The sequence below is a fragment of the Tenrec ecaudatus genome, chromosome 6, assembly GCF_050624435.1.
Source record: "Tenrec ecaudatus isolate mTenEca1 chromosome 6, mTenEca1.hap1, whole genome shotgun sequence".
Lineage (NCBI taxonomy): Eukaryota > Metazoa > Chordata > Mammalia > Afrosoricida > Tenrecidae > Tenrec > Tenrec ecaudatus.
The window spans coordinates 103,501,914-103,519,527 of NC_134535.1; the positions used below are offsets into that span (position 1 = coordinate 103,501,914).

Consider the following 17,614-nt stretch of genomic DNA (forward strand, 5'->3'; position numbering starts at 1 on the left):
CAGCGATCACATCAGGAAGGTGAGCATCATGGAATGCCAGTTTAATAGAACAAAGTATTCTTGCATTGAGGGAATACTTGAGTGGAGGTCCAATGTCCACCTGCTACTTAATACTAAATCTATAAATGTATACACATAGATCTATTTCCCCATCCTTATATATAAATATATTTACATATGTACATGCCTTTATTTAGACCTCTATAAATGTCCTTTGCCTCCTAGCTCTTTCCTCTATTTCCTTTCATTTTCCTCTAGTCTCACTATCATGCTCAGTCTTCATTTGGGTTTCAGTAATTCCTCTTGGTTACATTACCCTTGATCAAGCCCTACCAGGCCTCCTACACCCTCCTCACCACCGATTTGGATCACATGTTGTTCCCTTGTCCCTGGGTTTGTTAACACCACTACCCTTTCCCCCACCTCCTCCTCTCCCATGTCCCCCTGGAACTGTTGGTCCCATTGTTTTCTCCACTAGATTGTTTATCCAGCCTATCTTATTTAGACAGACCTGCGGAGATAATAGCATGCACAAAAACAAGACAGAGCAAAACCAAGCAAAAAAACAAAACAACAATAACAAACCAATGACCAAAAACAACAACAAAAAACACACCACAACAAGAAAGAAAAGCTTGTAGTTAGTTCAAGGACTGCTTGTTGGCCTTTATGAGTGTTTGTTTTCCAGTTGAGTCTGTTGGGGCACCAAGCCCTGGCCCCAAAATCTATTTTTGGTATTCCCTTGGGACTTTGTTGCTCTGTTCCCTTGCTGTTCTGTTGCATACCCTTAGTGTTTTGCCTCGGTGTAGTGGGATCAGATCGGGCAGAATTCCCAGTGTCTCCAGTGTTGTCCCCTGTAGGGCTATGGGTCAGTGAGGGATGTGGTGTCTCATGGTGGGGCCGACCATGTGGTCTTTTCTGAGGATTGGCTGCTCTGAACGGGAATATCGTGCTCAAGGCTTGGTGGGCCAGGATGTGCTCCACTCTCTCTTCCTCCCCCTTCATTTGCTCCTGTGTGCTCTGATCAGACATGTCCCTCTCCCGGAGCTGCAGATTCAGTGCTGTCCTCTGAAATACATTCTTCTGGGGGGAGGGGAAGGTGTCCATGTAGTTGGGATTGGGGCCGGCCCCCAGACCTCTCCAGTGAGTTTTTTATTCTTGCTAGTAGTCCCTCAGTGCAACACTAAGCCTTAGATGTCTTGAGACGCTTCCATGATGTTTACAAAATCCCGAGCACATAATGTATCTATCATAAACATTTACTGAGTCTATTTGACTTTCAAAGAATTTAGAGCAGTATAAACTACCCAAAATTCTAGAGGTGCCTTCAAGGTAATACTTTCAGCTATAGCTTATGACGGGACCCCTTTATTACCCACATTCAATCGAACACAAAGTCTAAGTAAAAACAGGAATCAACTTGGGGACTTTAGCAGCACAGAACTTACAGTGTATTCATCTTATTGTGTCTGTGTAGGGGGTGAGGGGAAGGCACATCAGTGAGGGTCTGAGGGTCAAGGCATGAGATTCAGCTCCACTATAAAATCGATGCCTTGATTTAATTAAGGAGCCCACGGGGGTGGGGGGGGGGCTCACCAGCATGATGAGGAAACAGGTCTGAAACGCTGAGTCCTCACAGAAGCATAGAATAACAGCTGATCAGGAACGACAGCTGTGACTATAACTTGTGTGAACTCACAGGGCAGGTGCTACATGTAACGCTGGATAGAGTACACGCTGCCCTTTGCCCCCTAAGGGGGGTTGTTCTTTTTGAGTCAATTTCCTTTTAATTATCCTAGTGACAAACATATAATTAAGTATAAAGAAAATTATGATAATCAATCATTCATCTACATCTGGGTAAAATATTGTGCCTTATGCTTCGGCTTTTCAGAAAAATGTTGTATTGTGGAACACGCACGCAGAGATAGAATTAAAAGATAAAGGCTTCCCCACACAAACTGACTGAAGCCCCTCGTGTATGCAAGCAGAGGGACCAGTCAGCTGAAACCCTCATATCCATCATCGAGGGACCCTGGTGGTGTAATGGGTTTTGTGCTGAGTGGCTCACCACAAGGTCAGAAGTTTGAACCCACCCCTTAATTTCAATAGTAATTTATGGGTAGACAGGAGCGTTTCGCCCACTAAGACCAAACCAAATGCATCGGGCAGTCAATTCCAACTAACAACCCCGAGGGCATGGTGGAGCTGCCCCGCCTCTTAGGGTTTCCAAGGCTACAGTCTCGACGGCAGAGGGTGGCATGTCTTTCTCAACAGAGGGTGGCTGCTGGGTGTGAACCGCTGCCCTTTCCTGTAGCAGCTGAGTGCCTACACACCGTACCACCAGGGCTCCTGCCCCCATCCCTTTTACCCAGCGCCTCCAGCAGGCTCTGCTTTCCCCTGACATTCCAGGTGGGCCGGTGCTTGTCTCTGCTCCTTCCCCAACCTTCACTTTGCTTTCGCTCTTTCCTGAGCTCTTTGCCCTAACGCATCATAATAAAAGGACAAACAGCCATACAGGCAGTGTATTTATTGCCAGAGTTACAGTCATTCATTTTGAAACACGCAAGTTCATTTTGAATGTCGTATTCTAAATCAGAATGGTGAGGCGCTACATTAACAAATGGGGAAGTGGAAGGAAAAAAATCCGTCTAGTTGTGTAAGGACAAGAAGTGCTGGTCCCCCACTATCATGACTCCAGTTCCATCTTACAAATCCGGCTACCCCGGAGCATGTACACTGGGACAGATAAGAGCTCTTGACACACACACAATCCAGGACATATAAACCCCTTAGGATCAAGAATAAGAATAGTGGTACCTTGAGGGTAGGGGGAATGTAGAGGGGAGGGAGAAGGGGGTAAACGGGGAACCAATTGAAATGATAGATGTCTAACACCACCCCCTCCAGGGGGAGGGGATGGCGAACAGCAAAAAAGTGGGTGAAGGGAGACAGTGGATGGTGTAAAATATTAAAATGATAATAATTTATAAATTATCAAGGGGTCACGAAAGTGGGAGGGTAGGTAGTAAAGAGAGGAGAAAAAAGACAACTTGATACCAAGGGCTTGAGTAGAAGGAGAATGTTTTGGAAATGATGATGGCAGCATATGCACAAATGTGCTTGACACAACTGATGTATGGATTGTTAGATGAACTGTAAGAGCCCCAGTAAAATGATTTATTTTTTAAAAAAGAAAGAAATGCTGGTTAGTGTTGGGTCAATACTGAGATGCATACGCAGATACGCACAACTCCCATAACTCCACACACCAATAGACTGGATTTATTTTAAAAGTCATTTTTAACAATGCCGTACAGACGTGCTTTCATGGTTCTTTCTATTTTTTTTAATTCACCATCAAGAAAGGACATGGAAGGTTCAGTCTCCTCACGCTGCTTTAATGAAATCTTATCGCTAGCTACCAAAGAAGTGACTAACAGTAGGGCCTTTCATCTCCCCTCATCAGTGTGCTACCACTAACTTGCCTGCAAACATTTATTGCATGCCTGTTCTCCGCTAGATGCTGCATCAGGAGGTGAGCTGGGGGCAAGCCTGGGACCCTTCATACACATGCGTGTGCACACACACACAAGGCGATCACAATCATATTTCATTGGGCTTGGACACTACAATAGGGGCACTTCACCATGCTGTGGACAGAGCCCAACAAACTTGAAAACCGAGCCATCAGGCAGAGGCAGCTGCTCTGCTCTGGGGCGGGTGAAGTTCTCCTTGGTCTGTAGAGGATGAACCCTGATGGGGGAAATGCACGCCCCATCACCACATTCCAGCACTGCCGGCGCCTGTGACCCCGAATCCATAATCTTACCAATAGCCCCTTTTCCCCCCACTCCTGAATAAATGTCTATTCCTGCTCGGTAGAGATGATCCCAGGGCACCAGAGATAACCTCTTCTGTTTATAAACAAATCTTCTTACCCCTGCTCAAAAAGAAAAGCAAACCGAAATCTCACACACACCTCATCGCCTCCTAAGAAACCACAACCAAGGCCCCTTTCTAGGAAAGACATCCATCGATTCACGCTGCCCACGCGCTCCAAATAAGCCAGAGGGCACGTGGCCGTGAGTTCGAAGCCCTAGCTCTCCACGAGCCCCTGCAGAGGTGGGTGGTCAGCGAGCATCAGGGCTTTGTTTTCCTGGGTTTTGTTTTCCTCCGAGAGTTTCTTTTGTTTTTAAATCAGTGTTTGGCTTGGTTTTTACTTTTGAGAAACAGGAGGCCCCTTCTGCTGGCCCATTGGGAAAAAAGCGGGTGCTCAGGAGTAAGTGCAATCTTGGGAGCTGGCCCACCACCAGGATTTCGGACTCCAAAAGCTAACTACGAGCTGGCAGGTGCCAAGTGCTCTCACAGCCCAGCCTCATGCGAAATGCCTGAGAGCGCTTCCCTCGGAGCAGTCTGGTGCCAAAAAAGCAATTGCCAGGACACAGTGGTTCCCCACACTTCCTCATCCGCTCGGGCCGCACAGGGTGAGGGGGTGTCGTGGGCTCTTCAGGGCGCTGGCCTGTCCTCTCCTTATTTTCACGTCCACCACTGTGCTCCCCAAGGCTTCCGCCGAGGGAGAGGAATGCAGCAGATGACATGACTCTGGTCGCAGGGAGACTCCAAAGTCTTTGAGTCACAGGATAAAGGAAAGAATGTCCCAGCACACTAAAAGGTAAGCCCAGGTTCTATTCCAGCAGCCTTGTCAGTCAGTCAGTATTATGAACAAACCAACTGCAGAAGCCTGCCCAGTCCAGTGATACACAGGCAGATGAGCCCCAGCCAGCAGAAGATGCTCAAAACACACAGCGGGCTCAACCATGGACAAGAACAGTCCAGCAACCGTGAAGACGGCAGAGGGCCGGGCCACCCTTAGTTCTGTGCGATATGGAGATAGATTATATATATATTCGGTTCTCCATGATTTGGGGTCAGGCAAGGGTAACTAATGACAACCATGTGACGGGCAGGTTGCTCCAGCATGTAGACACAGGAGAAGAATAGATGTTCTACCTTAAGAAAGGCAATAATAAGAGATCAAGAATTACTCTGGACTCTATTTTTCTTGCCCTATGTTCTTCTTTAACTCCTTTAAAAAAGAAATAGAGAAATCTCTTCCCATAGAACGCTAATGAATGTCGGTGGCTTGGACTCTTTGGAAAGTGCCTGTCCATCATTGTAGCTGATCTCCCTCAAATGGAGATTTGGCCAACTTGGGTCATTGGCTTGCCTGGACCTGTGGAAGCGTAAGGGGCAAGCCATTCCATTTTAGGCAGAATGCCTCAGTGAGGCACTGTGTAACTCACTGTTGTGACCACATACAGGAGACAGTCTGCTTGCCATCCTGCTACAGCATTCCCTGGAAGCTCACAAAGAAAGAGAAACTGGTCAGAGCGCGGCAGGGATCCAAAGGTAGAAAGGAATGAAATGGACTGTGTGGCAGGGCAGGAGCCCTGGTGGCACTGTTGGGACTCCTAACCTCAAGGTCGGTGGTTCAAACCCACCAGCCATTCCGAGGGAGAAAGTTGAGGCTGTCTGTTTCTATAAAGATACATAGCTTCAGAAACCCTACACTGGGTCATTAACAACTGGAACTGATTCAATGGCAGTGGGTTTGGGATGGGCTTGTGTGGCAGGGAGCCAGTAACTGAGAGAGAGCTCTATTCTGATTTATACCTGTGTTGAATAACTCTTCAAATCATGAGTATTTCACTTTTTAAAAAAAATCTTTTTATTGGGGCTCATAAAACTCATCACAATCTGTATATACATCAACTGAGCAAAGCACCCTTATACATTCGTTGCACTCGTCATTCTCATAATTCACCTTCCACTTGGGTTCCTGGAATCAGCTCGGTTTCCCTTTTCCCCCTCCCCCTCCCGAGTATTTCACGTTTTTACAGAAACTTTTTTAAAGTACATTTTTAATTAATACATAATTTTTTAAAAAATACATAAGAATAGATCAAATATGTTATGCTGATCTGAAAGATCAGAAACCGGTCGTGGGGAATGTTTCATTACGCCCATTTATGTGCTCCATGTCTCATGGTTAAGTCAGCAGACTTGAGGTATTGAAAAAATGAAAGTGCTTTTACTCTGTTGAAACGGTAATTTTGTAATTTGGGGATGGACTCATAATTAAAGCTGCCAAATACATGCTCTCCCGCAGGTGTGGCTCCAGGTCATGGTACTCAGCTTAATCTCTGGGGGAAGCATTGAAAGACCATTCTACGGTAATTTATCATGCTAGACCTAAAGTAAACAAAACACTTTGGTTGGCATAAACAACTAGACCTATCTCCCCATTTTCCTTCTTTTTTTAAAATCATTTTATCGGGGCTCATCCAACTCTTACCACAATCCATCCATCCATCCATTGTGTCAAGCACATTTGTACATTTGTTGCCATCATCATCCTCAAACATTTGCTTTCTACTTGAGCCCTTGGTATCAGCTCCTCATTTTACCCCTTCCCTCCCCACTTCCCCCACTCCTCGTGCCCATCCCCCCCCTTTTCCTTCTTAAACCTGGAGCTTAACAAAGGAAGTTATTCTCCAACATTTGTACTTTTGCTAACAGATAACATTTCACAGTCAAAACAAGAGAATTCTGTCTTGACTGAATCTGCCCTGTCCAGTAGCTTTGTTTTGGTTTTTGCCACAGGAGAAAAGATCTGTCTTAAAAGGGTCTTCATTTGGAGGAGCCCACAGCTATAGCCGTGCTACTAAGACAAATGGGTTCTTATAGATTATATACCCCCTTCAATATATCAGGCAGCCATTTTTTTCTTTTCCCCTAACCCCTGTCCTACCAATAGACAGTTGCTGGTGATTCTGAGTCATGGCTACCCACGCCTGACAAATTAAAAATATTAGACAGACGGCAGGGAGAAGGCGTGAAAGAATCACCTGCATCCCACAAGAAACCAATGGATGCCTTGACCCAGGCAAAATAATAATTACAATGTTTTGGTTGCAAATGCCTAGGTGTGCTGATGAGAAGATTAATAGCAGCCTAAAGTAAACGGGCATTTAAGATGGCCCTCATTAAACACAAGTGAAGCCTTAATTAGGTAACTGGTATTATCAACAAGTTTGTTCTAAAATTGGAAGCGTCTACGCATTTCTGTACCCTTTTGTCACAAGAAGTGAAGTAGGTGTGAGGAATTTGGAACCTAATTCCCCATGTAACTGGGCCCTTCCTTTCTCCCAATGCTAAGGGATCCCGTTCACTGTTTTCCTTCAATCTACTGCTCAGTATTTTGCCTTTTTAACTCGCTATCTGCCAGGCTCTTTGATAAGCACCCAGCATATGAGAAGGCTTCCAAAAGTCCCTGAGAAAATGGATTTAAGTATATATATATATAATATATAATATTGAAAAGAAGCCTTTTATTAAGCACAACTTTTAAAAAACATTATCACAAGGATGACACGCAAATTCGTGAAGCATTCCAATTTTTTATGAGCCCCCAATAAAATGATTAAAAAACATTATTAATACAAATAGGAAAATTTCTTTTTAATGAATATGATATATCAAAAATTTTAACAGGTTTCCCCATATGAACACAATAAAAATAATTCTGCAGCAAAATAACAAAGGAAAATTTTGAAGCCACCACTGTCTACTGATACGAGTTTACAGCCTAAATTTTCTACATCACCTGCGGGGGGGGCAACTTTTTTTTCCCTCCCTCTTTTTTATAGAGAGCTAAGCTTCTCAGTGTTTATTAGCACCATTCAAAGCTTACTATCAGTTGTTCATCTATAAACTGTCAGGGTAAAAGATATTTTTAAAGATTAAAATGGTCTTGTACTTAATTCCATTTCCCCCAGAATTTTCTGAAGCCCATTAGGAGCCTCACAATACCACTAACCCCATTTTACAGATGAGGAGGCTGGAGCTAAGAACATCCCCCCCAAGCACACAAGCTTCTGAGAGTTTGAGCCAAGCTTACCATGCGTGTGTGTGGTTTTCAGAGCCTGCATGTGTAATCACTAAAATAAAACCAGGCCTTCTTGCTCATTCCACACTCGTCTACAGAACCTGCAATGAACTTCCTTATCTGCTGCATTGGCAATTTCCCCACGTACAATATAAAGGGAGGATTTGCTAGAATCCCGTGTTTCTTGAATTCTAAGATACCACCAAACTATTTCACTCTATAATCCCAGCTAAAATGTGGATATATGGCACTTTTTCAGAGCATAAAACACAGGGTAACTTCTGGAAGCTTAACAGGGGAGAAAGCTGATAGCTCCGCATCACGAAGCCTGAGCCTCTCTAGCTGGGGCTAAAGTTCTCTTTTGACTTAGACAAAACGGAAAACGTTCTGATAGCAGATATGCTGCGACCACTCATTTATCACCTAGGCCTTTATTATCCTGGACACCCATTCTTCCTCTCTTCTCCCTCTGCCACCTCCCCTCATTCTCTGTGTGTCTGGGGAGAAAAACACCCATTTCATTTGGAGGCATGGGAGTCAGGATGGAGGAACGGCGAGACATGAAAACAGTCAACAGCGACACCATGGTGCCCCCCAACATCACATCATCTTTGGGTCAAAAGCTGGTTTTCGTTTGGTGTTGACAGCTATTTTTTATTATTATTAATTGGATGAAAATGACATCTGAGCTGTGTAAAGTGTTGGTCATTTTGTGGCTACTTACGTTTAAAATGTTAAGTGTTCAAATGGAGAGCCACCCAAACCATCAAGACGCTATGCAGTCAAGGAATAAATGTCACACAGCCACCAACTTCAGCTCATTCCGATGGACACTTGGTCTGGTTACTTATGAAGTATTGCTGTAAATGTAATGATTAAATCTCCACCACATGCCAGGCATCATTCTAGGAACCAGGGATACAATTGATTTTGGGGTTTTTTTGTTGGTTTGTTTGATCATGGCAAAAATACTTGGTTTATAATACCTTCTAATGGTAGAGGCAATAAAAGGATATAAACATGGCGAACACACATAGTGTGTGACAAAGTGTGGCTTGGCTCTGAGTGAAAGGAGAAGTCACTGGAGGCGTGTGAAAAGACAGTGAGTGACACGACCTGACTACAGTCAGAGACCGGTGTCATCGCCAGTGATCTTCCCCAGGAACATTTTAATTATGCAGATTAAGCGCATGTTAGTATGTTTGAGACGTTAGGAAAAACTTCAACTGTTAGGTAGCCAGATTTAGGGACCGGGGTGGAGTGGGTGGGGGGGTGTTTGTCCCTCCCATGCCTGCAAAGGCCCCATAGAGGAGTTTGGAAAGAAATCAGGCAGCCGTTGAACACCTGTGAAGATCCCAAACTGAGCATGAACAGACATAAGCCCCCGTAGACCCAGGTAAAACCCCAATCTTGGACATACCCACCTTAGGTACATCACACAGGTGGTCCTAACTCAGCCAATGGGGCCAACCAATGCAACCAACCACGCCTCCCCAGCCAGAGGTTCGACATAGCCTGGCAGCTGTGGGAAGGCCGCTCTCTCTTACCCTGCTCCTGGTCAGTGGCAGGTGGAGGGTGAGGGTCTCTCTCCCTACACAGGCACACATATGCCCGCTCCGGGCTTACTCGGGGTTCACAGCCTCTGGACCCACAAGCCCTTAGCCTCTAGGGTTCCTGGGCTTTTGGCCTCCCGGGATACCCCACCCCACCCCAATTCTACACATGTGGGTGCTCTTTTCCATGTGGTTGTCCGTGCCCAGCTGTGAACCCCAGCATAGGTTTCACGCAGCTTGGCATGCTTTCCAGAAATAGCATGTACCTTTTTGGGACCGTAAAACCTGAAACGTATCCTTCATAAAAACTCACCTGGATCACACAATGTGCTTCCGTGTGAATTCTTCCAGCTTGTGAAGCAAAGAACCGAGGTGTAACCCACTCCGGAAACCTAACACAGCCATAGGTTCCTTCAGCTAAGGCTCACTGATGGCCTTTGGGTATGGGTTAGAAATAGCTTCTTAAATGAAGAGTAAATCCCTTTCCCATCACACAGTGACTGAATGGTCAAAATAAAGCCAGAGAGTGTAGCAGGGGCAAGACACAGGCTAGGAAAGAAGGCTGGGAACACCTAAATTCAGAGCATAAAGCAATCCCCAAGAAGCTGGCAAGCCCGAGTCCATAAAAGCCGTAGAGGAGAAATCTGCAGAGCTTAATAGTGAGGCACCCATGTGATATAAGACGCCTGCCACTATCAAGTTTATGTAGCCACACCACTACAAAAGATGGATTGTATTATTTGCACTCAGAGAAGAGGTAAGTTGGGTGGGAACGAAACATTCGTGAGAACACTGGGTGTGAACACCAGTACTGGTGTTGCATCACATGCCAATGTTTCCGCTGTATTGTTGTTGTTCGTTGCGACCTGGTGTACAGCAGAGGTCCTGCGTCACCCTCACAACTGTGAGATGTTTGCGCGCACTGTTGCAGCCACTGGTGGCGAGCCGCCTTGTGGGGGCCTTCCCTGTCTTCACTGGGCCGCTACTGAGAAGTATTATTAAGGTTCCCAAAGCGAACAGCTTCCCTTGTCACCAGTGTTCCAAACACCGGCCCTGTTTCCTTCCACCACAGAAGCCGATGATGGCATCTTACAGATGACGCCTGTAAAAAGTCACAGACCACCATCTCTTCTGTATCCGTCATTGAATTAAGAGTACGTTATTGCAACACCCTTTCTATTTTATAAAAGCCACGACGTCTACTAACACGTTGTGGCAGCTCTGTCACAATGTGCATTTTTGAGCAGGATGTCTAGAGCGAGGCCTAGCTGTCCAGTGAATGAAGGGCACCACTGAAAGCTCAACTTTCTGACCTAGTGAGCGCACTGGAGTTGACAGGACTGCCACGAACCACTAGAGGGCACTGCCAGTCACACACTGCCTCCAACCTCGGTGCGATTCCCCAGCCATCACACTTTCCGCTGAGCTGCTACCGAGTTCACTGCTGTCCAGATGAACTCACCGAGGAGATGAGAACTTTAATGGGATGGCGTCTAAATTAATGGTGGTGAGACGATTTGGGGAGAGATGGAACAGGGACACCGTGTGAACTAGGTAACCAGCGTCACCGAACTGTTCACGTAGAAGCTGCGCATAGACATGCGTTTGGCTGTGTATATGGCCACCAAAAAAAGTATAAGTCTGCTTGACTTCAAAACCCGTAGGGCTAGATGACATTATGTATCAAGCTGGGGTCATCAGCTGTAACAGATACACTACAGGAATGCAAGATGCTTGTTATTTCTAAAAGGCCATTGCTTCACAGCAAATTTCCCCAAAGTACATGGGAATAACTGCTACGTGCAAACCTTTTCCTCCATGTGTCACTATTTGTTTTAAGCCACAGGGGCATCTGAAAAGCGATTCCACTTCTCTGAGCAGAGCCCAATGACCTGCTAGCACTGCACTGAGCTGATGCTAACTCACAATTGCCCCCATGGGGCTGCCGAGGCGTTGTACATCTTTATGGGAGCAGACAGCCTCCTCTTTCTCTCGAGGACCAACTGGTGACTTGGAACTGCCATCCTGGTAGTGAATAGCCCGACGCTTACCCAACAGCACCACAAGGGCTGCTGGCACTGAAAATCTGCACTACGAGCATTTTTTTAAAAAGATCTGTAGAGTAAAAAGGGGATTGGAATCACTTATGAGACAAAATTAAAGCAAAGCTTTTGCCCTGTAACTTTTTTGCCTGTTCTACTGAGTTACTCTGCCCTTTACACTTTGAAACAAGTAACGAGAGACACACAGTGTGAGGCTTTCAAGAGGCACCTACCATGTGACTCTGAAGCCATTCCATCAGCGTTTCTGCTGTTGAGTCTGGGATCTGGCATCTCAAGCCTTCTTTCTCGTCTGTTTCCATCATCTCCAACAATCCACGCAGGTCTTCCACGAGGTGCAGAGCTCGCAGGCTGCCCATGAATGGGGAGGTGGGAGACTGGCAATCAAAAATCCCATTGGAATATTCCAGGGCCTTAGAACCTAGGTGGAAAACATCACAAGGAAAGAAATGGGATTTATATTCAACACCAGGGCTAAAGATGGTAAGCAATGAGGAACATTTAAGTTCAAACAAAGTATATGGGAGGGGGTGTGTGTGGCAGAGAGTAATTCAATCATGTAAATGCCTTCAAGTCAGAGTAATACGGAAGAAAAAACAAATACTACATACAGTTCATCATCATTTCATATTAGCCAACTGGCCAACTCTCTAGAATTTATTTGCAACCCCCAAATCAATACTCATGGTATTTTCATGGGTCATCCACGGGTATGCATACGCAGCAAAAATACCGAGTAGCTCAATGCACAAGACTGGTTTGGTATTTGTTAATTCATAGGCGCCTTGCCGGTGTAGTGGGTTACACTTTGGTTGCTAACCAAGAGGTCAGCAGTTCAAAACCACCATCTGCTCCACAGAACAAAAATGAGCCTTTCTACTCCTGAAAAGAGTTACCATCTCAGAATCCCACCAGGGCAGCTCTACCTTGTCCTACAGGCTTGCTATAAGTAGGAATCAACTCAGTGACAGTGAGTGAATGAGTGAACTCAAAGTCAATGGGAAGTTTTAGGGCATACCTGTGCACAAAGTATGAGAACGAGCTGTGTTCTACAGTTCAGTGTCTAACACAGACGATATCTGCGTGGCATAACAATCAGAGAAAGGATGGTGGGTTTGGGACACAGATGTACTGGCCCCACCTGGAAATGCCTGAGATGAGGGAGTCAACCCCGTTTGTGTGGGGCTATACACTCCAAAATCCACAAAGTCTTAAAAAAAATTTTAAGTTACACAGTGAGAGGAACATTGCAGAGCTTATAAAAGGCAACCAACTCCTAGTTAACACACCAGAATTTAATCTCTTAAAAAGCCCGATGCAATCGGCGTGTAAATAAGTATTTTCCCTCAGGATTTTGTTTGCAGCCCAAGCACTGAGACTAACGCTAATGGCAACTTTTAAAAATAGTTACGCAGCTAGTTTACAGTCACATAGCTATATAGCTGGCTTTCTATCGTTACAATGAAACCATCCTACTAAAACTCACATTGCTACTACACAGCCCACTCTGAACGCTGTTGTATGTAGTCTTTCACCTCTTTGATTATTTTCTTGTTCTTGGTGTGTCAAATATACAAACTACTGGGACACTAAATATCAATATCTGTCACAATTAGGCCATCACTTCCTATGTCTGAGTCAAGACATAATAAGGTCCTAACAACTGGAGACCCCCACCCCAGGGCCTAAGTTCTCTCTCCAGCTGGCCACCTAGTTGGAACAATTCCAAGCCCACGGAGAGTAATTACCTTTCAGGAAGTCTGTTCCACTCACTGTCCTCCATTAGGTCGGGACCTAAAGATTTGGACCCAAAGCTGCCAAATCGTAATGATGGCAACTGTTGATATGCTAAATGTGTATCAAAACCCTGAGAATCCACCATCTCAACAACATGGAAGGCCGAGGCAGGAACCCAGAAAGATATAAACTGAGAAGATGGTGTGAGGACAGGAGAACAAAAAAAGTATTCAAAAATCATAGGGATCAAAATTGACTGTGGTAAATTCATGATCTGATTCAACTACTGAATTATGTGATATGTGGATTATACACTGCTATAGTTTATTGTGCCAGCCTGGCCGATAAACACAAGTAGGATTAACTGAAGGGCAGAGGGATAAATGGCTCGGTGAGCCTCGCCTTGGTTGTTCTGTGCCTCCGTTTAAAGGGGTACACTACCTGTGGGATGCCTAGCCTGTGGACTGTGTCGCTGTAAATTGAGGTCCCTTTAAGCCCACACGATTGGAATGTTCATCTCTGGAGCTGGGGACTGACAGTTGATGACAGTAGGGGACCTGCCTTGCTGTTTGCTGCCTGGGTATATATAGCCCAGCTCTCTCTACAGAAGGGAACTGGCACCTGGCAGCTCTCAAAACTCGAAGGACTGCTAGTGTCTCATGCTTTATAATTTAACTGTTAATTTCTTGTATTATCTATCTGTAAATAGGTTGGAAAACCAATTTAATACGCTAATAAAATTGTTTTAAAAAATAACCCAATCATAAGCTCTCGTTTCAGTGGTTTTAACCTCACCGATGAGATTCTTCTCAACCCACCAGCCCTTCCTCCGTTTTGTACGTCTCCTTCCTCAAATATGGTGGCTCCCGGGAAAGATGCTTATTTAGAAAAACCCTCCCAAACATTTACCATCATTTCTCCTCTTCTTCCCACACTATTGCCTCGGGTGGAAAATCACTCAGTGTATGAAAACATACAAACGCAGATGCTATTCACAATGTTCCCAGCTTACGAAGTTTGAGGTGAGACCTGAGCTCCTTAGTAACTCTGAAAGTGCTCTGAAGCCCCGGATGGGGTTGGGGTAGAACATCACATCCAAACCAAACGCACTGTGAAGGAGTGCATTTCGACTCACAGCACCCCTGCAGGGCAGAGCAGCGCTCTCCAAAGAGCCTGCCAATATTTACCAGGAAGAGCCCTTGTGGTGCTGTCGGGTTGGTACTGCACTTACTAGTGACAAGGCAGGCTGTTCAAATCCACCAGCTTCTCATCTTGAAAAAGATGAGGCTATCTAATCCCATAAAGGTCTGCAAAGCTCCAGAAACTCTATATTGAGTGGCTATACGTCAGAATCAACTTGTTTTTAATATTGACAAAGATAATTATCTTTCTTTGCAGAGGAACAGGTGCATTTGAACTGCGGACCAAATGCTCAGCACCTTTAGTCATTGTACTACCAATGTTCTTTTCGAATGGGAGAGTTTACCAAACCAAACACTTTGCACAGAGCCAATTATGACTCATAGCAAAATAGAACTTCTCCTGAGGTTTTACAAGGCTATAAATGCTTATGGGAGCAGATAGCCTCATCTTTCTCACATGGAGCATCAGGTGTGTTTGAACCATCAACCTTGCTGTTCACAGCCCAATACTTATTCCACAGCACCACCGGGGCTCCTTTTCATGGGACAGTATATGAACCATAACTCCTTCAAATAATGATGCAAAAATATCACGATTTTCAATCAGCGCTTTTCTAAGAGTGAAGGGTTATCATCTCTGGCAAGAGCCTAGAATTAATTGTAGTTCTATTTGACATCTGGATCTCATCCACATAATAGTCTTTCAACTGTTAGCAAACATTGTTTCAGGCCTCAAGCACGAACTTTTCTTAACCAGTTCCTTAAAATGATCTTTTCTGATGGGTTGTTTAACTCTCCGCTGTCATGCTCCCCTACTCTAAACAAGTTTCAGCTGGCCAAGAATGCTTTGAAAGCAATATTCCAAACACCGACTACAGTATTCAAGGTGCAGCCTAATGCACAAGGAGATGCAACCGAAGTCTGGTTTCCAGGACAAAGTGCAACATAGAAGGCCAAACTCTGACATGCCCCTTTCCTCAGCAGAAGCCACCGCTCGTGGGAGACTGCAAGGAATTAGCAGGGATTCGCTGCTCCTCAGCTCCCTCTGCCATGGGGAGTAGCCACCAAGGATGTGATGGGCTTCAAACACACGTGGTCTGCTCTCACACAGAAAAACTGCATTCACAGTAGAAAACCACTGACGAGTCTTAACCAGCGGATGATATGTCCAGGTTTGTGTTTAAGAAAAGCAAGTCTGATGGGCTGGTGAAGGATGGATTGGAGGGGATGGGAAATCGAGGGCATCACGTGAGTGGGGGTCCTGTACCAACTAAGCTAATGGTGGCTGAACTCGGTCAGACTCTAGACAGGACAAACAGGAAAGGCAGCAGGTGGAATTAAGAGACTGAATCAAAGGGAAACATGAGGGACAAGTGTCCAGCACAGCTTACATTTCTTGTTTTGGGAGTGTTGAGGAGGGAGGGTTTTGGAATTTGCTAAGATGAAGACCCACAGAAAGGCTTCCAAGGAAGAGTAATGTCTTAAACAATGGCCCCTGTGGTGTGTGCCTTGTAGGGCATGTCAGGAGAGCTAGCTGGCTGTCAAGGGGGAAAGAAAAGGATGTTGAAGCTTCAAAAGAATTGGGAAAGCCAAAGACATAGATGAGGGAATCATTTCTGAAAAGAGAGAATGTTGAAACTAAGAGAGCAGTTCAGAACCTCGGAGATCCTGGGTAGAGAGGTATCCCGCAGGGTGTTGCCATTACACAGCCTCTCCCAGAATCACCAGCATGCCAATTCCTTATCCTTGATCAGAGGCTGGCAAGGGACCAAATGTCTGGCACTTTAAATGAAAGCGTAAGAATACTTCCAGTTTAAAAAAATAGATAGATGATAGATAGATAGATAGATAGATAGATAGATAGATAGATAGATAGATAGAAGAGCAGAAAAGAGGAAACCTTGGGGAATGTCAAGGCATTGGAGAGAGCCAGCCCACAAGAACAAGAAAGAAGATGCAAAGATAGTTATCGTTGTCATGGAGAAAAAAAAAAAACAAGCGAGCGGGGTCCATGGTGGGGGTCCAGCTTCCGGAAGACGAGGATTACCTGCTATAATACCATCCATCTGTTCCAGCGCCGCGGCCAACATGTCACTTGCGTCACTCATCATTTTCTTTTATTTCAATGGCAAGTCTCAGCCTAGATCTGAAACAACAATGACGTTATCATTACACCCTTTAAATGACACAGGCTTGCTAGCTAGCAGGTTTGCAAATTCAACATCAAATTATGACTCCACTTGCAGTCAGACAAGAGAGCTTCTGCAGTAGCTGAGTTTGCAGAATCATTTTACATGCCATGGACAGGATCTTCTGTTCTGCCAGACCACGGTGTTTGACATCCAGTAGGATGGATTTTTTACGTGGTTGTCTGTGCAGCACTAGGACTGTTGGGCATGCTTTGGGGATGGCTGAGAAACCTTGTTGAAAGCCATGACCGCTGAGCATACAGCCTTCTGGCATCAGTCTACCAATCTCAGCTCTCTTGCCCCCCTTCCTCCTTTCTAGGACAACAACCCACTGCCACAGAGTTGACTCTGGCTCACAGCAGCTCTGTGCTGGGTTTCCAAAGCAGTCAATCTGTAGGGGAGCAGATAGCTTGGTGGATTTGAACCAACAACCTTTTGGTTAGCAATCCAGTGCTCACCCGATAGCACCACCCGGGCTCCTTACAGTGCCCCTTGCAGTAGGGTTTACCAAAAGCTTTGTCCAAGAAAACAGCTATACACACACAAGCCTACTGGCTTTTCTTTTCTTTTTTTAAAAAAACATTTTATTAGGGGTTCATACAACTCTTATCACAATCCATACATATACATACATCAATTGTATAAAGTACATCTGTACAGTCTTTGCCCTAATCACTCTCAAAGCATTTGCTCTCCCCTTAAGCCCTTTGCATCAAGTTCTCTTTTTTCCCCTCCCTCCCAGTTCCCCCCTCCCTCATGAGCCCTTGATAATTTATAAATTATTATTTGGTCATAGCTTGCCATGTCCGGCGTCTCCCTTCACCCAGGGAGGAGGTCACATGTAGATCCGTGTAATCGGTTCCACCTTTCCAACCCACTCTCCCTCTGCTCTCCCAGTACCGCCCCTCACACCCCTGGTCCTGAAGGTATTATCCACCCTAGTGGCTTTTCATAAAGAAATTATAGCTATCACATATTAGGC

The 17,614-nt window shown here is 45.2% G+C and overlaps 1 protein-coding gene across 5 annotated transcripts in view; it reads right to left on the reverse strand.

Moving 5' to 3' along the window:
* The window catches only part of PPFIBP1 (PPFIB scaffold protein 1), a 204,603-nt gene that overhangs the window by 57,272 nt on the left and 129,717 nt on the right, over positions 1-17,614 (reverse strand). For all 5 annotated transcript variants that reach the window (XM_075551936.1, XM_075551934.1, XM_075551935.1 and 2 more), the window contains 2 exons: positions 16,491-16,589; positions 11,780-11,985 (listed from right to left, as the gene is read on the reverse strand). In XM_075551936.1, coding sequence (XP_075408051.1) covers positions 11,780-11,985; positions 16,491-16,554 — 270 coding nt within the window. In that variant the 5' untranslated portion in view covers positions 16,555-16,589. The remainder of the gene's footprint in view (positions 1-11,779; positions 11,986-16,490; positions 16,590-17,614) is intronic.